This window comes from Talpa occidentalis, unplaced genomic scaffold (genome assembly GCF_014898055.3).
Source record: "Talpa occidentalis isolate TD23 unplaced genomic scaffold, MPIMG_talOcc4v2.1 talOcc4.11, whole genome shotgun sequence".
NCBI lineage: Eukaryota > Metazoa > Chordata > Mammalia > Eulipotyphla > Talpidae > Talpa > Talpa occidentalis.
In genome coordinates, this window is record NW_023601104.1 from 69,520,958 (window position 1) to 69,548,423 (window position 27,466).

The 27,466-nt window shown below is 38.0% G+C and overlaps 1 protein-coding gene across 1 annotated transcript in view; it reads left to right on the forward strand.

Annotated features, from left to right (window-relative positions):
• Window positions 1-27,466, forward strand: part of PRKCH (protein kinase C eta) — a 205,355-nt gene that overhangs the window by 82,080 nt on the left and 95,809 nt on the right. The window contains exons 3-4 of the mRNA XM_037503471.2: window positions 22,282-22,432; window positions 24,736-24,770. Of these exons, the coding sequence (XP_037359368.2) occupies window positions 22,282-22,432; window positions 24,736-24,770 (186 nt within the window). The remainder of the gene's footprint in view (window positions 1-22,281; window positions 22,433-24,735; window positions 24,771-27,466) is intronic.

Sequence of the window (27,466 nt, forward strand, 5' to 3'; positions counted from 1 at the left end):
ACATTGCTAAATACCCCCCTGAGGGACACTCATACCTGTTTGAGGACCAGCACAATGCAATTGTCTGCCATTGGTTATTTTTTTAATAAGAGGAAGCAGTGCTTTGGAAATAGGATTGAGTTTCTCCTTCAGAACTCTGCCCAGTGTCCCTGACTCTCATTGGTAGTTTTGAGGAACTGGTGTGGGACTATGAGCTCTATCTCTGAGGCTTAGGTTGTCATTGTAATAATCTGGAACATGGTTATAAATGAAGCTGGAAAAGCTAAAATAAGACAAAACCATAGGAATTTTGAGCCAAAATGTATATTGAATACTTCTGTATGTGTTTGTAGGTGTACCTTGTAGGTATATTTAGAAGAAAGATGGTTGGGTGATGTGCTCCTGACTCCTTATGCATTGGGGTCTGGCTATTGCAGTTTGCCCTGTTCTGCTGGAGACACCAGCTGAAGGCCTGTGGGTCTCAGTCTATGACAGAGCCCACCTTTGCTGCATGAATCCTAGTTTAAATGCTATTCAGGAGAATGGCTGTGCGCACAGGGGACTTAAAGGGTCGGCTTCTGCCTACAGCCTCTTTCAGCCACACTACAGCTGGATTCCAGTTAGGGTTGCCATCATTTCAAAATCAGCAGATGGGGTATCACGCATGGCCCTTCACACTTAGGGAGGTACATGTGCTTCTGCCACCCCGGGCAATGCAGATATGCATGGGTAATAAGGTTTTGGGGGTGTGCTGGGGTCAGGTGTTGTCCTCAGGTGTATAGGCAGCCAAGGAAGGGTTAAGTAGGAGTGTGGCAGGGAGGGATTGTTCGAAAAGACCTTCCTTCGGTATTTCCTGTTTCTGCTACCCCTCCACATGATGCACAACTGCTCAGGCTTTCGGTTCTTTGCAGGCCTCACACCCAGGGTGTGTGATCCATTCCCTGAGCCTCCTCTGGTTTCGCAGTGCCCTGGACTTGCAGGCTAGAGATAAGGCAACAAGTGCTTTTCTACTTTAACTGTCTCTTTCCTGATGGATCCGTCCTGCTAGTCCCCTGGTTCTTAGAACTTAAATTGTACATCGCTGGTCCCCATCCAAGATATTCTGATTTAGTTTGGAATAGTCAGGGAATCTCCACATTTTCAAAAGCAGAAATATGGCAGTGGACTGTGAGCTTAATGAGGGTCCTAGCATTTCTTATGCACACACATGCACACACACTCATATACCTTCTCTTATGTATTTTTGTACCTGTATTTCTTTTCATTGTGCCTCCTACACATCTGTTGTGTACAAATGTTTGATTTAGTGAATGAATGAAGTTGCCCATATATATATACATATATATATACTTATGTTTTTTTTAGCCTAAATTAAAGCTCAGATTTTGAGCCTAACTGAAAACCAAGCCCTTTTACAGATTATTGCATCACAGCTGCCACATTCAAATGGCTGTTGAGAAGTAGGTAGTCCCATTGAACCACAGTGTCCCAGAGATCTGAAAATGGAAACAAGGAATCTTTCACTTGCATTTTATAATTTTTGCTTGCATGTTAGTATAACCTGCTTAGTATAACCTACTAATGAGTGCTAGACAAAAATTATAACAAAGATATAAAGTCCAGTCCTGACATCTGAGACCTTTTAGGTGTGTTTGAGACAAGAGGCAAAACTGTGCAGAGAACTGAGTGGCCCTGGAGACTGGGAGGCCGATGGCAGTGCTGTGGCTGGAAGAGCGTGGGAGCTGTGTGGTGGTGAGAAGTGAGACAGAGGCCTGTTAGCAAGGCATCTGCAGACACCTTGGATGAGAAGCATGTTTATGAGGATGAGCTTTGAGAAAGTGAGAAGCTCTTCCTGGTGACGGGAGTGACCTGTGCTGACTCTGCAGAAGGAACGGCCCTCAGGGACAGGACAGCAGTTTGGAGTACCGGGTTGGGCAGAGCTAGACGGTGGTTCATGGGGAAGGTGTCTGTCTGGGCTTGGGAGGGTCTTCGCTGAAACGTGGGCATGGAAGGTAGGGTGAACCTTTCCAGTTGCAGGCAAAGTCTGCTCTTCAAAAGGCTGTTGTCCTTGTTCCCAACTCCACTCATCTTATTAAGCAAAGTCATGAGTTTTTGAATCTAAGATAAGAACCATGTGCTCCTCTTTTTGGAGAGGCCTGGCCACACTTGAGTTCTAGCAGGTTAAGCTGCACTGGGGCAGTTTAATTTGGCTTTTTCATACGAGGAATGTTTTCATGTCCCTGCTTATCCCTCATGCCCATGCCCTGCACACACCACTGAGCTGTCACACTCCCTGTTGCGCAATGCATTTGCCAGTGACTTCAATGACAACATTAAAAAAATCAGAGCTAGATTTCCTTAGTTATTAACCCAAAACATAGTGTTCATACCAGCAGACACATGATCTAGAATAAAACTTGCAGTTGAAGCAAGAGTCCTAGCTCTTCCACAAGTCTGGGCAAATAGCCTCGCTAAGAATATTTTCACCAGAGGTGTCACTTCTTAATAACCCTTTGATCCAAGATAATTTCTTTTTCGTTTCAGAGGGTAATTTTGCCCCAAGGAAGACCAAGAGATCTTCTGTGAAGATTCTTATTTAATTAAAAATTGAAGTGACATTGCAATATAATGTTATATAAGATTCAGATATGTATCTTTAAAAATCAGCCTGTAAAAAAAGTCAACATCCTTATACACTACATTAAGCTCACCACTAAAAGTCTAATGCATCCTTCACTGTACAGTTGACCCCTTTTACCTGATTTACCTATCTCCTCTCCCCCTTCTCTCCGGTAACCACTAGTCGGTCTTGCATGACTCTTGATTAGAGTTTGTCACAAATACTAAAATCAATTTTCTTCTATTATCATTATTATTTTGTTACTATTATTAATATAGTTTTAGTGAAGACTAGTAATTATTTTAAAGTGCTATCTGATCAGTCTCTTACATACCATTATAGTATGAAGCTGGAGCACCCCACCCTTGTGTTCACAGAGGAATTTTCTCATACAACTTCAAGAAAATGCGCAAAGTTTTGTTTAAGGAAATTTGATTCTTTCATCTCTTGTGAGTTATTGCTTCAGGAATGCAGTTTACCAAAGTGGATTAGAGACATTGTAATGGGGAAGTGATTGTGCTCACAAAAGCATTTGCTCCTGGCTCTCCTCTGTGGGTCCCCACCTCCTGACCAGTCTATACAGGGTGCTGAGAATTATGAAACCTCTTCACTCTCTGATTTGAGGCCAGGACTGTTTGTCATGGGCTCTCATTGAGACTGAGAATCTGTCCACTTTATTTCTATAAGTAGAGCTCTAACCTGGCCCTTAAACACTTAAGCACTTATTGGTGGGTGTGCATAAATGAATGCTTTATTTATGTTAGCAGGAGCTCTTATTTTGGATAGGTGAAAATTTTACATGGCTCTCAATCACAGACAACCTCCCCACTGGTCTGATTCTTAGAGTTAATCATTGCCTATAAAAGTTTTTTCCCTAGTCAAACTTTTTCCCAAATGTCTCTTCAAAGGACCCGTTCTTGGAGGGCTGAGGACAGGACAAGGCTCAAACTTCTAGCAACAAGTTCCCCCCCCCTTTTTTTTTTGCATAGAAGACTTAAAGGATTCTGAATGCCACCATTCACATTCTATCTTACCCCATGTGCACCTTTCAAGGCCAAAGGTTAAAAATAAGTACTTAAAGGAGCAAAATTAAAGCAAGGGAGCATTATCCCTTAATTGTTATAGAGAACTTCTATACTTTTATGTAGAGTTTTGAGATGATCTGGAGGACAGAGGGAAACATGAAAAGCTTCATTCCTTACAGATCAAGTGCAACCAGCTCCTGTCTGCTCATTCAACACAAATAAGAAGCTGAGAAAAAATCAGTCTTAAGGTCAGAAAGCTTAGAGGTGTTTTAGGCCTCTTTCATCAGCATTACTGTCACATTAAGGAACCAATTTGTAAGCTTTGGGCAACAGCTCAAATAGAAACCTGTACAACTGAGTCAACATAGTTTCTCAAGGGCAGATGATGGTTTATAAGGGCTTTACAGTTAGAGGGCAGCTCTCACCCACTGGTTTTGATCTTTGTGATCAAAGATGGATTTGAACTCTTTTTTTCTTTAGTCAGTCTGTACAGTAGCTAAGTATGCTTCTTCCAAACAAAGAAGGTGAGCAGTCCTTCCATGGTTGGTGGTTTCAGAGCCTGGGGGAATCCTGGAGTACTTGTCCTATGGACTGTGCCCTTGCTCAGAGGCAGTTGCTAACATCAGATGTATTTCAGTTAATAAAGAACTTGACAGTGATGCTCACAAGATTCTTTCTAGAAATGCCAGAAAAAAAAAATCTCTGTGCTAGGGATGGTACATGAAGATGAAGTAGAATCAGTATAATTTGGTTTTTATTCAAACTTTAAAATATTAAGAGTTAACTAAATTTTCTCAACTAGAGATGGTACAAAAAAGAGCAGAAGTATGTTGTTGTTGTTTATCTCTGCTTCTGGCCAGAATAATACTATAGACATGGAATTTTAAAACCTAAGTCTAGATTTTCTCCCTCCTTACCTTCTCTCCAGTACGTGTGTATGAAAAGCAAACATGAGCCCTAACCTTGCTGAAACCTTCTTTACCATCTTTAGTCTGGACACAATCTTGGGCAGAGAATTCTCAGGTGAAGTCCATGAAATTGTTCTTTTTAGGAAAAACAGTTGCTAATTTCCCTCCAAAAGTAATCAGCTTTGCCAGAAAGTCATGGTCCAAATACAAGAAAAAACAATTTGAAAAGAAAGGTTAAGAAATTTAAACAGACCTTTTCACAAAATACAAATGGCCAATAACCACATAAAAAGCATGCTCAATATTTTTAGGCAGCAAGGAAATGCAAATTAAAACCACAGTATGATACCACCAGAATGGCTAAAATTAAAATGACCATCCACACTAAGTGTTTATGATGTGCTGAAGCACTGAATCTTTTCATATTATTGGTGGGAGTGCAAAATGTGTACGCGGTTTCTTTCAGGACTAAGTGTACATATCTATGACCCAGCAATTCTTAGATATTTACCCAAGAAAAATGGAAACATGGCTCCCTAAGTGCAAAGCAGGGGCCAACCATGTTGTGATTTTGAATGACAGATGGAGTAAAAGAATAGAGAATGTCTTTGAGCTTGAGGTTTGGAGTGTTTTCCTTAGAGTGGTCCAGAGTGGACATCTAGAAAAGGGAATATTCTAATCCTATCATACCACTTAGCTCCAGGAAAAAAAAAAAAAAGACAACTTTTTAGTCATGAGTAAATGCTGCTTATTAGCGCCTTAAAATCTATACTATTAGATATATATGAGTGTACTTTTATGTCCTCCCAGCAAAACAAACCATTTATCATCATGGGGTCACTTCATTCTATTTCTAGTAATACTGTTTATCCTGCAGGGTATTTAATCTGGCATTAATATAGCTACATTAATATAACATTTCTTCTGGTTAGTTAGTATTTGCCTTATATCTTCTTTCATGCTTTTACTTTCTACTTTTTTTGTAATTATGTCTTAGGTTTCTGTCTTGTAAACAATAAGTAGTTTAATATTCTCTCTCTCTCTCTCTCTCTCTCTGCAAATTGAGATCTCCCCATCACCATCTCCACCAATTTCATTTCCCCCATCTTCTGTTTTGGAAGATAAAACCTCTTTTTAAAAGTGGTTATACATGGAATTGTGATATATCTCTGTAGCACAGAAAAGTCAGCTACAGCCCAACCCCTTAAAGATCTTAGAACTTTAACTTCAGTCCTCCTGGCTCACATGGAATTAGTTGGTATTTTCAGTATCTTATTTTCCACTTCTAAATTTAGATGTCTTTTTATTTTTCTTTTCTAAATATTTTAGGAAAATGTTTTTATTCTGTTTTCATTAACTGGATATTACTTCTTAATTGTTCCAGTGTTGTTTCTTTAATTTACCTACATATTTATAATTTTTTTATTCACCATTTTCTTTTATCATTCAGCTCACCCTTTTTTTAAAAAGATTTATTTATTTATGCACACAAGAACTGGGGTACATGCCAGCGGTTGGGGTGTGAGAGGACTCACCAGAGACAGAGTGGGGAACAGAACAGGCAGATAGAGAGAATACACTGCTGAGGGGAGCAGCAGGTGAGACAGGAGAGGTCTGCTGCGCCATGTGGGTAGCTCCCTGGCTGGGGATCAAACTCGTGCTTCAGTGGCCGCAGATAGCTTCACAGGTTGCATCTCAACCCCTTGCACCACCAGGGAGGCCCAGAAGTGTTTATCTTTTAAAAGTTTATTTCATGAAGTATTTGGTGGTGAACGATTTCAGTGTTTCTGAAATATCTTTATTTTCCCTGTATTTTTGAAAGTTTCACTGGTGACATAGACTCTTAAGAGTTCAAGGAAAAAAGCTTAGCTCTATTTCCCAGGAAAGCCTGCCACTGAGCCCAGAAGGAATACCTGTCTTTTCCAGAGTCCCTATAGCCTGCAAGATAGAGTACAGTTTCTTAGTCTGATACTGAAGATGTCCCCTGTTCTGTCCCCATTTGTCTCCATTCCAGGATTCCCACCTCCATCCTGCTCCCTTGTGGAGATCCTTTTGCATTATAAAAGTTGGTTTTCTCTTTGCTGACTTATACCTTTTTGCCTGGGGTTACGTCATTCTTTCCACATAAAATGTCCCCTAATCTTTCTACTTCTTTTGGTCTAGGTTCTACTCTTCTGTCAAAGCGTAAATTAAGTGCCATCTCTGCCATGGAGCCTTTTCTGACCACTGCAGCCCGCAGGCATCTCCTGCCCCTTATTCTCTAACACCTGTAGAGAGCACTAAGCCTCAGTGTTTGGTGCTTTTCACCTCTTTGTGTAGCTTGTTACTTCAACTAGAATGTAAGCCCATCTAGACCAGTGGTCGCCAAACATTTTTGATTATGGAGATATCAGTGAACTGATATTGAGCACATACTCCAAATATATATTTCCTTATAAAATTTCTATAAATACATCTAATTAAATGTATTGTATATAGTACTGTGTTACAAACACTGTAAAATATTCACAAAAATGAAATGAAGAACATTAGAAACAAATAAGTTGACAGTCCAGTGGTTTCTTCCTGCACCCAGCATAATGATTTTAGGACCTTGTTGGAGTTTACTTAATACTGCTGCTTGCTGTTCTTGACCCTAGTGCATAAGTAGATATTGTAAAGTGTTTGATAATGGTGATGGCATAGCTACTCAGTGTTAAAGTAACATGGTCAGGAAGGTGAATGTTAGTCTCTTCAACCTGAACACTGGTATATTACTGTTTACTCTTCTTATAACACATTTCCCATTCTTTCTCCTTCACCTCCCCTTCACTTGTTCTGAAAAATCTTACCTTTGTAATCTTTAAGAGCAGTGGCTGTGATTTCCCCATGTCTGGTACAGGTGCGCTCTCTAACACTCGTGGAATTTGTATTACATATAGTAATAGGTATTCGCAGTCAGTATCCAAGATAGATTTTGTGTTGTTGAAGGTTATTTTCTGTCTTCACACTGGTGGCTCTGCTTCCATCACCATGTTCAGCACTTAATAAATGTTCAAAACTGTCTGCTCTATAAGCATGTGATGAAGAGGAAAGGAAGAGATTGGGTGTCCTTAGAGCCCAGATGGGTACCAAGGTCATAGCAGAGGAAGACGGTATGCAAGCTATGTCCAAAACAGGGCAAAATACTCCATTGTCTCAAAAGTGATTGGTGAATTGAGTGACAGCTTAGGGTTGAGAGGTCTGTTACTCTTCATTTCAGCATGAACCCCAGTGGTGTGTTGAACTGTTTTATATTTGGACTATAGGCTTACTAGATTATGAGAAACATCTGAATTAAAACTAAAACATCCAGTGTGTTGTTAATGTGGTGTGTTGTGCTGGTACTAAATACTCCAGAAGATGGGGACTTTCATCATATCTTATCCAGCTCCTTGGAATATTCTTGCAGACATCTCTGCTGTTCCTGGAAAAGTGTAAAACTCATATTCAAGAATACAGACTGGGTGGTAATTCAAAGAAAGAACCCGTGGAAGAGATTTTAAGAAAAGAGAATTCATGTGTTCTTGACAAGTGGGATGTTCTCTTTCTGGCAGCATAAGGATAACAACCCTGGATTATAAAGGAGGGGAGTCATTGTTGATCCAAAATTCTACTTTCATCAGACATTTCAATTCCTGTTAATACCAAACCTTTGTTTATACTGTCTTAGAAAAAAAAACAAGTGTAATGTCTTCATCTCTTTTAAATTTTCTTTTGTTACTGTTTAAGACAAAATATAATAATCAAAAACAAACCCAAAACCTGCCTAGTAGCCAAGATACATGCTTCTAAATTATTAGCCTCCAACAGGAAATGACCATATGAGGTAAATGACATTTGACTAAAATAGCTGTCTCCTTGCTATTTTTTTAATTTTATATATGTGTGTATATATATATATATTTTTTTTAAATATATATATATTTAAAAAACTGGCTGAGGCTCAAAAAACCATTGCATTAGCATTGCAGGAAATTTGAGTGATAAAATCATTTTGCCTTCAGTATTAGGTTTTTAATTAGCCTGTTTACAATGAGCAATGGTGCAGCAGTTTAAAAAATCCTGTTGAGTCAGCAATGTGAGGGAGACAGCATTGCCTTCATTCCAGACATGTAGCTGGAGGAGGAAATGATCAGGCATCATACTTCTTGTGACTGATATCCTGTACGGATTTTCTAAAACCATAAAATCAGAACTTGAGTGTTTTGAAGAACCCTCAGAAATCTACTAGTGGAAAAGAAAAAAAAAAAAAAAAGGAAAGGGAAATGGAATAAGCCAAACTACAGGGCAGGATTCTTTTAGTCCTCAGCAGGAAACACATGTTTATCTGGAAAAGATTTTGGTTGGACAGGTTGTTTGTATAAGAATCTTTTTTGTGAGGAAGGAAGACCAACCTGAGCTTGGAGGCTGGAATGGGGGGGCAGGTGCAGAGAGCAGTTTCTAAACTTCAAGTAAATGAGGAAAAACATGGAGATTTCAAACAGGAAAGCCCTGCTTTCACAGGGATGGTATTAGCTCAGTTTCCAGTGAGTTGTAATTCATATTCATTTTTATTAGATTAAATGGTAACTTTAGCATTAATTGCTATGAAAATAGAAATGGTAACTTAAAAACATGATGGAACACTTAAGTTCACAAAAAACGTGCATATAGATGTTTATGGCAACTTTATTCATAATTGCCAAGACTTAAAGGACCAAGATGTCTTTCAGTAAGTGAATGGATAAATACATTTATCCAGACAACGTACATCCAGACAATGGAATATTACTCAACACTGAAAAATAAAACAACCATCAATCATATCAAACCATGAAAAGACATGGAGGAAATTAAGTGCATATTAGTAAAGGAGAGAAGTCAATCTGAGGAGGCTACATACAGTGTTTCCAACTATATGACATTCTGGAAAAGGCAAAACTGTGAAGACAATCATCAGTGGTAGTCAGAGGTGGTGGTGGTGGGGAGATGAATAAGCAGAGCACAAAGGATCTTTAGGACAGTAAAAATACTCGGTGATATCATGGTAGGTATATGTCATTATATGTCTAAACCTTTAGGATATACTATAACAAAAGTGGCTCCTATGATAAACTATGGGCTTTGGTTGATTCTGACATGCCAGTGCAGTTTTGTCTTTGACTAAAAAATATACCATTTTGGTGAGTGATGTTGATGAAAGGGGAGCCTATTCTTACGTGAGGGCAAGAACTATATATTGGAACCTTTGTACAGCCCCTCAATTTTATTGTTAACCTAAAACTGCTCTAAGAAAATAAAGTCTTTTAAAAGAAAAGATATGGAAAGATGTTTTGGGAGAACTGTAAGTCTCAAAATAGCACTATACAGCATGAGACCTTTTATGTAGGATTTGATGCCTGTACACCATATATGATGCATAGGATATTTGGCGTGTTCACCAAAATATTCACAGTGATGATTTACATAGCAAAATTTGAGATGATTTTTAAAGGAAATTTTTTCCTTAATAGTTTTCCCTAACATTTATATTTTCTATAGTGATCCTATAAACATCAGAGCAGAAAGAGACATTTTGCATCTCACTTCTGCTCAGACAGCTGAATTGCCCATTAGGAATGTAGGGTTTACATTACATTCCTTGTCCTCTTATGTTAAAGTTCAAAAGGTTATCAGAGAACTGAAGATACTGTAAGTGGGACATTTTCTCCCCAGGTAAATTTAGTAATGAAAGATGAAAGAAAAATTGCTATATTATTGAAAAGGGCCTCCATTTTTATGTAAAATCAAGATACTTAAGCATGGAGTTGAAGATTATGCCATATTGAGAGATTTTCTAGATATTCAGGATGATTGTGACAGTAACGATGGAGACATACCCAGTCCAAATTTGATGGAACAGAAACACTTTTCTTCCTGATCCCCAAACCTGGTGGTTTATTTCATTTTTATTTAAAAAAAAACTAAAGAATGAAGAAATGGCACTTCAAAGACTATTCATGGATGAAATTAGTGGGGGGGGGAGTAAAATGTTTGTAGAATTACAGCGAGAGTAGAAATTCTTACTGTTTTTTAAGAAGGGAATTACAGAATTCTTACATTTGATCCTAGGGAGCATGAGGGAATTTCTGTCATTAAATCATGTGTTCAGAAAGGAGTAGGCACAATAATAGTTGAAGATGATTATTGTAAGACTTTTCTATTTATATTTCATCTCATTCCACAGAGTTTGAAGGAGCTTGTTAGGAAATATATATGGCAACAAAAGATAGAAAGAGCTCAGGACTAAGTTCTTTGACATGCTATATACAGGTCTCTGCCTGGATTTTTCTTCAGTCTACAAAGGAAAACTGGAAATGCTGGGGAATTAATGAATGCCTGTTTCTATAAGCAGCCTCCAACCAGTGATGGATGAGAACTAGAGGAGAAATAGCCTAGTTTCCTCCTCCCTTGAGGATGTTCTGCCATTTCCTTGAGGTCTCTCAAGGGGACCCTTGAGGGAGGATTGAGAAGGAGGAGGATATGGAATGAGTTCTGAGAACCACATACGTTGGGTTAGGAAGCTGGCATTGGTGTCTACTGGACACAATAGAGTAATGTAAGGTTTACTGACTTAATTAAAGGAGCCCAGGTCCTCTCAAATCAGCGACTGGGGAACCCTGCTGCCTGGGAGATGTGCTAGAGCTTGAAGCCCAAGTTCTTTGGCTCTAGAATTCACTTTCCCCTGAGAACTCTTACTTTTCGCTAGGGAGCACTACCTATCAGGGCAGTCCCAGAGGTGGTTGCTCCCCTTTAGTGCACGCTCTGGACCATGTAAACCATGCCGAATGGCAGAAACTGAAATGTACACAGAATAATGCACAGTAGATGGTCTGTCTTACAAGGAATGGCTGACTCATTATCTGTGAGCTGTCACTTCTGGACTTACTCCTAGCCTACCTCTATTTGCCTCTGTAGAATCTCATGGAAATTTTGTTCCTGGGGCCTCAAATCCAGACCCCAGAGCATGAGGACTAGGGAAAAAAACTAGTCTCCTACCTAACTAAGGCCCTCCTGAAAGTCATTTTTCTATCTGAGAACTTTCTCTTGAATATGAAGCTGTGGGAATACTACGTGCTGGTGAAAACCCACATGCGTGGACCTTCCAATGATTTAAATGGGACAACTAGAGTAAGTCTAACTCCATGCAGGAGTTTCACATAGATTATACCAGGAGAACCACCTCATGCAGAGTGTGACATGATCCAGCCCACATTACATAAACACACTACGTAAGTTATGTAGGGAGATGAGTTAGGAGACTTTCATATAGTCTAGATAAGGAGGAGGCACCAGCTATATCCAAAGGGAGAGAACAGTCAGATCATAGTATGTTTCATAGAACTTGACGATTCATTGTTTGTGGGTGGAGAAAGAGGATCAGAAGACACCCTTAGGTTTATTTCTGATACCTCTGAGAATAGTGGTATGATCTAGGAGGAAGAGTGGGCTGAAGAGATGGGGAAGTGGGTTCAGCCTCCAAATGTCAAGTTTTAGGTACTTTGAGGATATCTTCATTTTGGGAAGCTACTTAGAAGTAATTTTAAGAGGTGGGGATGGAGAGGGGGTGAAAAGGGGGAAGGATGCCAAAAGCTACAAACTTCCAATTATAAAATAAATAAGTACAGGTACATCATGTACGGCATGGTGACTATAGTTAATGGTACTGTATTAGCTATTTGAAAATTGCTAAGAGAGCAGATCTTAAAAATTTTATTGCAAGAAAAAATATCATGGCTCTGGATGGATGCTAACTAGACTTACTGTGGTGATCGTTTTGCAGCATATACAACTATCAAATCATAATGTTGTACACCTGAAAGCATTATAATCAATTATTCTATCTCATTTAAAAAGAAGAAATAAGTTCAGTAGTGAGAAGCCACAACTAGAGCTGTGACGGGGACTCTTCAGTATATGAGGTCTGTGAGGAAATGAACGCGCATCTAGAATAACCAGAAGAATGATGTGTAAAAGGGCCTTGGGACACACAGATTTACAGTTTGGATGAAAGAGAAGAGCTGGTGAAGGAGACAAGGAGAAATTGTAGATGGAGAGGAACAAGATACTCCTGTTGGAATCAAAGTTCCGAGAGTTTGTGCTTTGACAGTAGAAATTCCAGAAGATGCCAAAAGGCAAGAAGGAGCTTATGGGATGACTGGGGACCTGGAATCTCTTTGCATAACAATGGGGTGAGATCATGCTCAGCGAAATAAGCCAAAAAGAAAAAGAAAAGAAAAATACCGGATGGTCTCACTCATAGCAGGAATCTAGAAAACTTAAATAAGGGACCAGGAAAATGAATATAAGAAAGTGAAAATCAAAATCAACAAAAAACTATGAACCAGAGACACTTTTTGGGGGGTGGGGGGCCGGAGGGGAAGGATTGGGGTCAGAATGGGGCGTTTGCAATTGTATGGGGGAATATAAAAATAAAATTTAAGATTAAAAAAATAAATAAATAAATAAATAAATAAATAAAAAGAAAAAAAAAAAAAACAATGGGGTGAGAGGCCCCTAATGGATCCCCTTTCTGCTGACAGAGATGATAGAGTCCTGGCTGAGGACAGACTCAGCTTGCCCTGCTGCTGTGAACCCTGAGTCCTGTTCAGGACTAGGACAGTCTAGAACAAATTATTTTTCTCTCCTCTTTTTGTTGATGATACCATCCTCAGGAGTTTGTACATGGTAGGTGTTTATATAGGTTGAGCTTCTTCAGAGGGAGCCAACCCCCTGAGACACACCTGTGGTAAACTATGTGCATAACTCCTCCTCATAATACATCAAGTCTAATCACTCTATCTGAATTTGGAAATAGCTATGAGTCATGCAGTTAAGCTCATTTCAAAAAACAGAGAAGACTCTGACATTGTACAGTGCCTTGGGTGGGGGTGGTGTTATAGGGCAGCCCCGACACAAAACGGGGTGCCTGACTATGGGTCCTCACCCATGCGCTTAAAAGAACTTATCAATGCTCTACTGCAGGCACACACGAAAGGTTAATAAAAGGTTTATTTACAAGGGAAGGGCAAATGAGGAAATGTACAGCTCAGGGAGAAAAATGGGAGACAGAGTTTTAAATGCGTCCTACCCGATCTGCCGATCTGGAATCCCAAATGGCGCTCTGAGAGCTGGCCGCCAGCCAGGAGTCGTGAAGCCAGGAGGTGAGCGACAGAGCGAGAGAACCCAAGGCCCACGTGTTTGGTTTTTTATACCCAACCTGGCTGCTTAACTCCACCCTCAGGTCCCAGCCACCTTCCCTTTGGTGGTGACGGGATTTGTCTTTCCCAATGTCCTGATGGCTTTGGTCTGGAGTGGGGGTGGGGTCCACAAAGCCTGTATGGGATTAGCTCAGAACATCCTTTCCCCCTAACAGTGGGGGGTGTTTGCCATCTTAAAATATCAACAGTATGTGGCAGGCTTTGTCCCTGCTCCTGGCAGGAAATCCGGGAACCCTCTCCCTCTCCCGGTTCACCAGGTTCTCCTTCCTTTTTTCTAAACAACTGCTAATCTCAGCCCATGTGTGATGTCTTCCTTAATTAACAAGAGGACTAGATATGCAACTCCTGTAATTCTGCCCTCACTCAGCACTCAGTGCTCTCACCCACTGGTGGTGTGTTCCTGTAAAGACTCACTAAAGTTATGTATTTGCTTAGTGCATATACTGACTTTTCTCTGTCCCTATCATTATTGTCTCAGGCAGGGATCTTCTAAATTTAAATTCTTGTGCATTGCTGTTCATATGTATTGTGTATGTTTGGATAGTTGCTTCTGTAGTGTGTTTGATGGACTAAACAAAATTCTTTCACTACCTTATTTCATTACCTCTTGGGGTAGATTTTAGAGACATACACAACGTAATACTTTCTGGTATTTTCTTGGATAGGAACTTTTGGTTAAGTCTAAGGTTTTCCTGTTTGTTTTTCTCACACTTATTCCCTCCACATGCACTGATGATAACACAAATATCTCAGGAAGAAGAAGAAAGACATTTGATAGTACTACTTGGTAATTCAACAATAGTAAACAGTCTGGCGTCCCCACTTCTGCCTTGGCTGCTTGACCTCACTTAACCTTCCTGTTAGTTTCTGTTTCCTCACCAGAAAATTTATTACTTTCTAGGGATTGCAGGAGACCCAAATTAATAAAGGATGCAGTGCAGTGTGGTATTACTCAAGGGCCCTGGGATAAAATCAAGAGTGGAGGATTCTAGTCTAATGGTAGTTCTGGCATTAACTAGCAGGGGCCACTTTGGGTCCATCATTTCACTTCTGTAGCTATTGATTCTTCTAGCAGTTAAGTCATTGAATTAAAAATCCTTCCTATTCCTAGGCTCTGTGAAATATGGTAGTTTGAAGTAAGGATTTTAACAGTGGTTGGTTGTTATAGGTGATACTTAGTTGCTACTTGCCAGGTACTTTTTTAATTATGATGCTCTCATTAACTCAGCAGACACCCGCTATGGCCCTTTGAGGAGAGTTTCCATACGCTTTGTGTTGAACAGATGAAGAAGCAGGTATAGGACATAAAACAGCTTGCTCAAGGTCACCCAGCTTATAAAGGGGAGAAGTAGGATTCCTGGTCTCACACCCCTTCACACTTCAACCTTCCCCCTCCCTCCACCCCCATTGTATAGAAAGCCATTCAACTCCTAGGAACAGCCTCTTCAAGACAAGCCACAGATTTAGGAAACCACAGTGCCTTTGCTACTAGGCTAATTCAATTTAACAAAGTTAAATTTTATTTTACACTGACTCAAAGTTCTATCCTTTATGCATGTTATATAAAATTAAAAGGTGCTGCCCTATCGATTTTCTCTGATTTAATATGTTTATAATCAGTTGAAGATTAGGAATTACATCATATGGTTTGGCTCACATCTTATTTCTGCATGGAACATAAAACTTTAATTTAGGAAGGCAAAGAAACATTTGCTCTTTTTGAGATAAAGTTGAAACAGTTTTACAGGCTTTAGAGACACTCCTTCCTTGCAGAGCCTCACATTAGCAGCACAAGTTTCAGTCCAGCACAACTTTCTGCAATGAAGACTTCCTTGGGGTGGTTTGGTGGCTCCTAGTCACTTGTGCATTTGAAGATTCTCAAAAAGATCATGTGGGATGACAATGAGATTTTATGAAATGGAATTTTGTTTCAAAATAGTTCATTTAAATCTTCATTATATTTGACTTAATTACTCTCCACCCTCTTGATGGGATAGCTTGTCAAAAGCGACTCCCAATAAGAGATCAAGGCCCTGCTCACCTCTGGAGACTGGAATGTGAATTTCCATGCTCAGCCCTGAGCCAGCTTCCTATTTACTTAGAGGCCCTGAGCACCTCAGGAGCAAAACAGAAGTTGTGATGCAAGTTTTGGCTGCAGAACATGTTAGGGTAGCCTGACATGTTCAACTAACATATGATCTGAAAGATTTCTGAAAGCCAGGGTTGATTTAAGGCACAACAGGGTTAAATAGTCTTTTTGGGGTGCTTTTAACTTATGCATGAGTCAGCAAGAAGCCAAGCAAACAAGGAGGAAGCTCCCTCTGTGCTCTGTCCAATGGGGGACCAGTCTGTGCTCAGGTGAACACAGTATCCACCCAGAGATTTATTTCTGGGGGTGGCATCATTCACGGGAATGGTGACAGTGAACACCACTCAAAGCCCCAGTTTTCTTCCATGGTCAAACACCTTGCATATTCCCAGGTGTGTGAGGTGTGCATGGGCATGTAGATGGTCTTTAAACAAAAAGGGGCATGTTTGCAAAGAATGCAGAAAAGCAAAAAGTGAAATTTGGTTGAGATAACAGCACCTGAGGTGCTTGTGCATTTCCTGGATAAGGGAAGGGATTGGGGCTCACTCCCAGGAACAGAGGGAAGGACCATTTTGTCTTGATTCAGGATTTGAGGGAGACCACTTAGGTGCATAAGGGAAGGGGCATTCCAGGGAGTGAAAAGCAGGAGAAGAGGCATTAAGAGATATACTAAGGGGTGGACAGCTATAAGAAATTTCTTCCTAAATCCTTCTGGGTATAAGGAATCATCTAGAAAAAAAATCATAGCCTGTGTTGCTGCTATGGTAATAACTGTTGAGGGGGAAAGTAGGCTTCAATTCATGCAATATTAAAAATGCTAGTAGTTGACCTTTTAATCAATCTTCATAGTATTAAGGGATTAAATAAGTAAATTCTTGGTAATTAGACCTCCTGGGAGAATTTAATTTGCATCTAGATGTGATAAGTGCTTAGTAATTCAATACATCTTTTGCTTTGGCCAGTATAGAACTGGGTCTCAGGTTGGTGATACCTTAGCTACCAGATGATACCTTTGGGCTAAATTTTATCATCTTGTCAACAAAGGAACCTTAAAATACATTCAGTTTATTGTTACTACATTATTGTAGTATTATCACTTTATTGTAAGTATTATGAAAGAAAGTGGTATAATGGAGTGATTTCTGTGCTTATGTCCAGCGTTAAAAGAACTTGTATGCCCACAGGAATGAGGGTTGAGGACAGATGGGAAACCTGAGAATAAAAGTAATTTCGCTCCTTGCCAAAGATTTACACACACACACATACACACACACCAAAAAGCGAAGCAAATACAGTTTTAACTGTGAGTGAGACTCTGAGGGCACTGGTGTCCAAACAAATTCATTTTGGCTATTTCTGCATTTCATTCTTTGAGATTTCTTGTCTAGACCCTAGTTTTTGTTGTTAGAAGAATGTAGCAATTAATATCCACATAGTACACATTCTTGTTTCTGGTGTATACATAGAAGCAAAAATTTTGGAAGTTAAAATTGCTGAACAAAAGGAAGTACACTGAAGCCAGTGCAGTGCAGTGTTTTGCCTGTGTTTTCTCTCTCTTTTTTTTTCCCTATGCTTTCAAGTATTACATGCAAATCTTTAATCCATTTTGCATATGGTTTTAGACAGTGGTTTAGTTTCATTCTTTTGCATGTGGGTCAAGTTTTCTCCAGTGTATACTCTTTACTTCGTTGTAATAGATGATCTGTCCATATAAGTGAGGCTTATATTTCTGGACTCTTAATTCTGTTCCAATGCTCTTTGTGTCTGTGTTTATTCCAATACCATACTCTGTGAGAATGGCCTATATCAAACAGACCAGAAAAAAACAAGTGTTGGTGAGGATGTAGATAAAAGGGTACCCGTGTGTGTTATTGGTGGGGAGTGTAGACTGGCCCAGCCCCTATGGGAAAACAGTATGGAGGTTCTCAAAATATTAAAAATAGATCTACCATATGACCCAGCAATTCTATTCCCAGGTATCTATCTACCTGAAGAATACAAAAAGACGAATTTGAAGAGATATAAACTCTCTTACGTTCATTGAAGCACTGTTTACAATAACCAAGTTCTGGAAACAACCTATGTGCCCAATGACAGATGAGTGGATTAGATAGATGTGTTATATATACACAGTGGAATACTGTTCATTACTAAAAAATGGTGAAATTTTGCCATTTGGGAAAACATGGATGGAACTGGAAGGGGTTATGCTAAGCAAAATAAGTCAGAAGGGGAAAAACAAATATCAGATGGTTTCACTAATATGTAGAATATGGAGAAACAAAACAAAGGTGGGACAGAACCAAACTAGTAACACACCCTAAAAATCTGTAGAATTGAGGCTACCTGAGGGGAGGGTGGAGAGCAGGATATGGAGGGGGCCCAGTGCACTGTGGTGGGAGTGGGTGCCTTGATGGTGGGTGTGGTGTGGTAACATGCATCTGAGGAGGTATGTCCTATACCTCTGAAGTATTGTGAAGCAGTGTCTCCTCAAAATAAAAATGGAAGTGCACATTTAAACTTTGGGCATATATTGTCGAATTCATCTCCAAAATAAGGTTATTTTTTAAATACCTACATGTGTTGAATGCTACCATGTGTCTAGCTCTGTGTTAACACTTTGAATGCATTACCTCATTCAGTCCTCGGAAAAACCCTATGAGGAAAATACTGCTTGGTTTATAAATGAGAATGCTGAGTCTTAACAGGGCAAACAGCCAGAAGTTGGGGGTCAGGGCTGGAGCCCAGCTCTACTCCTACTAACAGAGTATGGATGGAGGCGCTTACTTCCACACCCTAATAAGAAAGAGCGCCTAAAGCAATCTTTATAAAGATTTGCCAATTGAAGGAAGGAATCATCTTCTTGTTCTTACATGTCCATTTCAAATAGGATAGGACATCTTGGTGTGTTCATTGTCTGTTTGCTTTTATAGTTATATGAATTGCCTGTTCACATCCTCTGCCCATTTTTACTAGATTGTTCATCTAATTTACTTACTGCTTTCTGCATATTATAAACAGTAATCCTTTTGTGTTACAAATCCTTTTTCCTTCAGTTTGTGTCTTTCAGTTTTCTGTTTTGTATCTTTTGTCAGATAGAACTTTAATTTTAAGTTGCAAATCTGTAACCCTTATGGCTTTAGAGTTTTATTATCCTCAATCCATCCTAGGAATATATATGTTTCACTATGTTTTGGATTTGTTTCTGTTATTTGCCCCCTAGTGTATCTCTGAAATTGTTTTTGTATAGAGAGATGTTTTCCAAAAGGCTATCTAGTTGTCTGAATGCCATGTATTGAATAAACCATTTTTCCCCACTGAAATATGTCCTCTTTCAGCCAAATTGATTTCTAGTTTTGGACTCTTCTTGAGATGGTAGCATGCTTTTTTCATTATTTTAACTTTAGAATATGTTTTAGCATGTAAAGCAAGTCCTCCCTTATTGACATTTTTGGACAGTTTTTTAATATTTATGATACCAGATAAACTGAAAAGAATTATCAAATTTAAAAACATCTTAATATTATGCATTCTTCCTAATTAAGAACTTTGTGTTTACATATCTCTTCATGTTCTTCAGTGGTTTTTATAATTTCATCATAAACCTTTTGTACTTCTGATCCATTATTCCTAGATAGCTTGGTTTTTGTAAGTGTCTGAGTGGGACTTTTTAAATTGTATATTCTAATTGGCTCTTTCAATATACTAGATATCTGTTGACTTTTAGTGATTTATTATAGTCTATCTTACTAATTTCTATTTTCAATAGATTTTTATAAATTTACCATTCAGCTTGATGCTTTTGACATGTGAGCATAATGTTTTACTCATATTAAAGAAACAGTCTTCTAGGTTTACTTTTCAAAAGGATTTTTTTTACTGCATTGCAAGTTAAATTTTAATCAAGTGCCTTTTCAATATTTGTTGAAATTACCATGTTTAGTTTTTTTCAACCTATTAATAGAAAAAGATATAATAATTGTATTCTTATACACATATTGATTAAGTTCCTGTGAAAATTCCTACTCAGTTATAGTGGATTTTTCTTTTAAGATAATGCTGGATAGTATAGGAGTTCCTGGTTATTTGGGTGTAATTGCTAACTGGGACAAGTCTGCATAAAGTGAATCTTTCAAAATGAATGCTCAATTTATTAATACTTAAAAAGTGAGCAAAGAAGTTTGAAAATGCAATCAGATTATAAAAGCTATTTTATGCTAGACATATTTTGCTATTTTGTTATAGGCTCTTATTTTCAGAACAAATAACTTTCAGGCAAAATTTTAATTTAGTAGAATGCTATATATTTGATTTTATCATTTTTATAGTACAGTTTTAAGTAGGATATTTTATACAAGTGTTTGCTGCCTCACCTGTTTCTCAGTCGCATCTCCTACTATGTTGATATTCAAATTATTCTTTGTTAAAATGTCTATTGTGTCATTATCTGCATCAAATTTCTTTTGTTCAGCTGTTATTTGATCTAACTCTGCTCGAGCCTTATCTGCCATGGACCCTGGGTGATACTCTATTCATGATAGTCTATTCTAGCTTCACTTTCTATAGACTGCATGCAAATTCCTCAACTTCTGCAAGACTTTCAGTTTTACCTTGTGGTTAGTTGATGTTGAATGTTAAGACATTCACTGTGTACCATTATTTGCATCCAAGAAACTGGGAAGCCAATGTGGTGGGCAGGATTGAGTTCTTTTATTAAGTAGAAGGAATATTTATGTTGGGGACTAATTATAAAGGACTAAGAAAATAGAGACCCATAAAATGAAAACATTCACTACTATTTTCTATCTTGTTTTCCTGTTTAATTTTGAACTACACAAATATCAATAATGAAAACCCCTGCAAAAAAAAAAAAAAAAAGAAAAGAAAAAAGAAAACCCCTGCATCAGTATTTGAGTGAGCTTGATGTATAAACAAAGGGTTATTTTTTCTGATGTATATAATTAGAATTTAGATGATCCAGAAACTTGAAGGGAAAACATATTTTCATTAATCTGTAGGATAAAAGTAGCATTTTCTTCCATTTATAAACAAACTACAGTAATATTAGCTGTACTTATAATGTACTTGTAATGTTGCAATAGAAATCACATATTTTCCTATTAAGTTTTAAATATTTACAGGTATTTTGAAATGCAGCTTACTGTTTTAAAATTAGGATAATGTCTAGGTCTGTCACTTAGTGTTTAAGTTATAGATCAAATAATATTCTCAAAATATATTTTGATACTTTTCTTTCTTTGTAATCTTACATATTTTGTATTTAGATTATAAAGTTGTATTCTGAGACATTAAACTAAGGGTCCATGACATAAAAATGATTATGAAGCTCTTATTCTTTTTATATCTTGAGATATATCTGTTTAATCTTTTAGTTCCAAGATTGTATCACATAGTTTCCTTCTAAAAATGGGTGCCTTCTTTCTTCTAAAATGGTTTAAACACTATCATTTTTTATGCCTTTAATGGCTTTAAATAATTCACTGGTGAAACCATCTGGGCCTGAGTGATTTGTAAGAGGCAGTCCTTAGTAAACATTCTCAATTTCTTCCCCAAATATGCTCTATTTGGTTTAAGTAGTTCTTCAGTTAATTTTATACATTTGTATTTTCATGGAGATTCTACTTCTAGGTTTTAAAATTTATTAGCAAATTATTCTTATAGGATTCCTTAAATTTCCTTTATATCTGCTGTGCCTCATGGTCTAGTGGGTTAGGATTCTGGTGGTCTGTTTGTCTCAGTGATTAATTGAAAAGCATTATTGATGTAATCTTTATCAATCACCAGTCTCTATATACATTGGAAAAATATATATGAGGTTAAAAAATAAACTTTGCACCTAATCCAGGTTAATTTCTCTCCATTCCCAGCCAGCAGGGGTGGAGCTGGGACTGATCTTGGGCAGCTCTCTCACTGTCTGTGCTGTGGCCACTTCCCTTATTTGGTGTGTGAGGACAGCAGCCTAAAAGGGGATAATAAGAAACCCTGCTTCCCCTGTCAGTAGTTACAGCCAATCAATGGGCCAGCAGTCCCAGCAGCTGCACTGGGACCAGGAGACCGTGATGATGTCGGACACTGGAGCATCGGAACTCCAGGAGACCCATGGTTTGTGCTACGAGACAGGTCCGGGAGAGCCAGTTAAAGCCATGTGGTGGGAATCTCAGGCATCACATAGCTCTAACCCCAAACTAAGTCAAAAGGTTACTATAAGTCATAAGGTTAATAGTAACTTTAAGTTATAAGGTTAATAGTAAAAGCATGATGATTTTCTGCATTGTGAAGAAAAAAAATAATTTGGGGAGTATTTGAATATCAAACTTTGTCATACAAAGGTTCAGTTGGATTCATCACGTTTTTTTTTTTTTTTCCTTTTTTCTCCTAGCTACTCTCCAGAGAGACCGAATCTTCAAACATTTTACCAGGAAGCGCCAGAGGGCTATGCGAAGGCGAGTCCACCAGGTCAACGGACACAAGTTCATGGCCACATACCTGAGGCAGCCTACCTACTGCTCTCACTGCAGGGACTTTATCTGGTAAGGGTCCTCTGGCTGCTCATCTCCTAAGAGCTTCTTTCTAATTGAGGCTTCTTTGCCTGTGTGTGATTTCAGCAAAGTTATTAAGAATTGCTTTAAGATCTGATTTTTGTCTCTTAACTATTATGTTGACCCAGAATTTTGATTCCCATGGAGGAAAAAAAAATCAAGAGAATTTACAATTCCTAGTTTAGATGTTATTTCTTTTTCTAACCATTTCAGTAAAAGTGCTAATGAACCATGGTCATAATGGTCATAATGCCCTCATCAGAGAGAGAGGCTAATTGGTCAATAAATAGTAAATTATACAATCAGCTCCTGAGAAAGAGAGAAAAAACAATTATGAAATTAATGGAAATTGTTAGTCTTCAGTGTGTTTGTATGTAGATGAAGGTAACAGCTTTCAGTGATCATATACTGTGATTTCTGGCATTTAGAAGACAAGATAATTAATAGTTGAGAAACCCCAGATGATTTGGAGCAATCTAACCATGTATACATGTGACCCAAGTTTAAATTTATTATGAAATATATTTAAGTAATGGTTACCTCAATTAGCGGCAACATTAAACGTATTTATTTGGAGAATGAAGCAACAACTACTCCCTTACCCAAACACACATTCAGAAGGAGGCAACATATTAGTATCTGTAGCATCAAAAGAAATGTGTTTTTATTCAGCCTTTATTTTGTTTAGTGAAGACAAAGACTCTTAGTGCAAGAGTAATTTCTGAATATTGATCAATTCATATATATTTGAGACTACTTCAAGTTTTATATCTTTGAGAATCCAGGCTTAGACTTTCTAACATTTTTCATCGAGAATCATTTTGTCTAAACCAAAAGCCCTAAACTAGCTATTGATATGATACCTACAGAGATGCCAGAACCATAGCCTTCAGGAATAGCTATTGTCACACTTTCTACTGAACAAAATCAGAAGCTGTGTCATCTTTGATCCTATTTTCTTTTCTTTGCTGTGGTCTGCTCTCGCTGGTAAATTGTAATCCCACATCTCTCTGTGGTTTGTCTGAACTGAAGAGGGACTGTCTTGGCTTTATATTTTATGTCACAAGATTTTGTTTTCCTCCTTTCTTTGACCTTCCTGTCCCTAAGGCATTTCATTTGTGATGATGACATGTGGCCTCAACTAAAATTCTTCATGGAAACTTATCTGGTAATTTCACTCACTTTTTCCTACAAGGAAAAATTAACTCCCACACAGCCAGCTTTGACATGTGTGGGTGCATACACACATACACTGAGCATTTGTATGTTTGGTATTTATGTTACACATATGTGATTAAGAGTAGGGACTCTGGCATTCAGTCTCAACCCCAGATAGATTTGTGAACCCAGACTAGTTAATAACCCATGAGTGTCTCCTCATTTGCAAATTGGAACCAAAATTTTATTTTTCCTATGCAATGAACTTTAACAAAGCATAAAGTGCCAGCCATTAATCTAAACATTTTATATTCTCAATTCTTTTTACCATCATGAAAACCTTTGAAGAGGTACTGTTATTATCCTTCTTTATAAATGAGGAAATTATGGTTTAAAGAAGTTCCCAGTTGGACCCAAATCAGAGCCAGGCCATCTGGCTCAGTCTGTGCTAAACCCCCCTGCCTTGCCTGCCACCTCTCATGGCTTTTGTGAGGATTAAATGAGATGATGTAGGTCACCTGTCTGGCTTGGTGTTCATATAGTCTCTGGGCTTAGTAAAGAGTGGTCTTTGTTAATGAGAACGTGAATAATATCCCCACTACCCAGGGACTTGTTAGGGAGAGACAGCTAAAACTGTGTGTGTGATGGTCATATTTTGTACCATTTCTGTTCTCCCTTGGACCTAGGGGTACAGGAGGAGGGAAAGGGCCTCAGGTCAGGCGGTGGACTCCATTTGTTACATCTCTGTATGTATCTGCTTCACTCTGCATATCTTCATGTTATGTGAGAGGGTGCTAAACAAGGCGATGGAGTGATGCTTCAGGCTGCCTCAGTCACATGTACAGAGGAGGGTTTTTTTTTTATCATTGAGGATTTGTAAAATGCCCACAGAGGTAGGTGGTATGGGAATCACCAGTGCCCACCTGTTTATATTACATGGAGTATTCTAATCCATCAGCTATTTTGTCTGTGTCCTGTGGTAACAGACAAGGACTCCAAAAGCACACTCTTTGCTTCTTCACTGAGATTGTGTTTTTCATAAAGGACCAGAGTAAAATTTGTTTTCCTAAAGTATAGGAGCATTGTTGTTGTATTATTTGACTGACAGTGATTTTTTTCTCTATTGTCTTGAACAGGGGAGTTTTTGGGAAACAGGGTTATCAATGCCAAGGTAAGAAAACTCTTCTAAACCTATGTTTATTCTTGTTCCTATGTTACAAAATGGTTAGACCTAGGGAAAACAGAATACATTCCATGATCATGGTAGCAAATAACTCTGTAGGTCAAATCAGGCCTCATAGGATTACAGCTCTTCGGTGTTGGTTGGATTTTGACTATATTTTAGTTAGCGCAAAGGTGGCATTTTTATTTCTAAGCCTAATAAAGCTTAATATTTAAAAAATTTGCCTCTGCAACAACATGAACATACTAACAGGTAATGCTTTTTTGGGAATAGCACCCTTGAATCTCGATAAGTTTTGTTTTTTATGATCCCATTGTCAGTGGCGTTGAGAAGTCTCACTGTGCTGTTTTCTGTCTAGTGACATGGGGAATGAAAGCACTTATTTTTTATTTTCGCATTTTTTTTTTTAAAAAGCTGTGAGAAATGCTCAAAATCTAGCTGTTAACAATCTTGTATGTTACCATAAATTTATTTTGATTTCACAATTCTAAAATAAATCCAACTTGCTAGAATTGAAATGACTCAAAATGAAATAAAAATGGTAGTGAACGAAGGAAATTTAGTCAGAGTGGATTGGGCTTATCTTTTACTTGGACCTCCCTGTTATTACCTAGAGCACCATCACACAATTTATATACATAGTACCTGTCTTCTTGATTTGCATTCTACATATGAAGGGTACAATAGCACTACATATTCTAGAGTGGAATGTGTAAATAAGGAATTCTTCTGGAAGAGAAGTAAAGCATGGTTTTCCTTAGAAAGACAGAATAAGACATGCTCTCGGTTATAATTTTGACTTTAATATGTATAAACTATTTACTGAGTCCTCAAATTTAGAAAAAAATTGAATATATAATCAATAGGAGAGCAATAATTGACTTGATGCTATTACTCTCAGCCCCAAATGAAGATATGAATTACAGGTCAGAATCAATATCCCTTTTTGGCTTGGACCTCCTAAGCCAGAGAGATGCCCTGCAGTCAGCTGTGATCATCTCATACGTACAAAGATAAATTGAGAAACCTTTGGTGAACAAGTCAATTTTGTGTAAAAATACATGATTTACAAATTATATCTGTTGTTATTTACTCTCTGTCATCTGTAGCAACAGGATATTTGATAGGCTGATTTTCAGTGTGCCACTTATTAAAAGAACAGGGAAAAGAAGATGTGATGATACTAATTGATTCACATCTTGCTAAGAGATATAAAACCAAATGCCTGGTTGGGAAGAGATACCCGCCATGCTAACACTAATCAAAAGCAAGCAGACAAAGCAGACTTCAGAACAAGGAAAATTATCAAGGAAAAGGAGGGGCATTATGTAATTATATAGGGGTCAGTTCTCCAAGGAGACTAATAACCTTTAACATGCATGCACCAAACAACAGAGCATCAAAATACCTGAGGCAAAAACTGATAGAACTGTAAGGAGATAAAGACAAATCTATTATAATTTGAGACTTCAGTATCTCAGCAACTGATAGACCCAGTAGGGAAAATCAGAATATAGTTGATCTAATCAGCACTATTACAACTTGATCAAATTTACATTTATGGAATATTTCATCTAACAACAGAATGCACATTTCTCTCAATTTCACAAGGAACTTTTACCAACATATGCCGCATCTGAGCCATAAAACAAACCTTAACAAATTTAAAGGAAATCATAGAAAGTATCTTCATAAATGGCAGTAGATTAAGCTAGAAATCAATAACAGAATATTTGGAGATTAAAAGAACAGTCTAAATAACACATGGATCAGAGAAGACTCAAGAGAAAATAAAAAGTATTTTGAACCAAGTGAAAATACAATTTATCAAAATATGCAGGTTTTGGTGGAAGCAGTGCTCAATGACATATTTATAGCATTATAAATGAATATGTTAGAATACAGGAAAGTTCTAAAAATAAAAAAATGTAAATTTTCATCTTAGGAAACTAGAAAACAGACATTTAAGCCTAAAATAAACAAAATAAAGATTTCTGATTTTGAGCAGAAATCAGTGAAATTGGAAAACAGAAAATTCACTAAATCAAAAGCTGGTTCTTTGAAAAGATCCATAAAATTGTTAAATCTTTAGCAAAGCTAGTGGGGCGGGGGGGGATCAAATGCTTCAGAATATGAGATGTTTTTCTGTGTGAAGAATCCTCTCATACAAAATGATCTGGCTACATTCAATTATTGATAAATTTTCCTGAGAATTCAATCTGTTGAAAACTAGATTTGTTCTAAGGTATAGTATTTGCTGACATGTTGTCTGTCTTATATACTTAATCCTAAAAACTTCCACATACCTTGAAAAGTCTAAATGATGTGGTTTCATACTGCTTCATTGTACATATACATGTTTAATGGCATACTGGACTGACCTTTCAGCGATCTAGATGAAAAATGAAGATGTTATTCAGAAAGTTTTAAATATTCAAATGGTTGAATCATTCTGCAGATATTTAATGAATGCCTCTCTTGTTCAAGGCATCATGCTGGCAGGGCACTCTGAGGGCCTTAAGAGGAAGATTTAAAATGAGGGGTGCAGATTAAGGGTCCTCCAAGGTCAGAGGACGGAGAGGGGAGCCAGGGAGAGTGTTTTTGTGGAAGAGACATTTTTATAAGTTGGTTTTTTTTTTTTAAAGGTCAGATTTAGTTAAATGATAGGCAAAGAGAATATATCC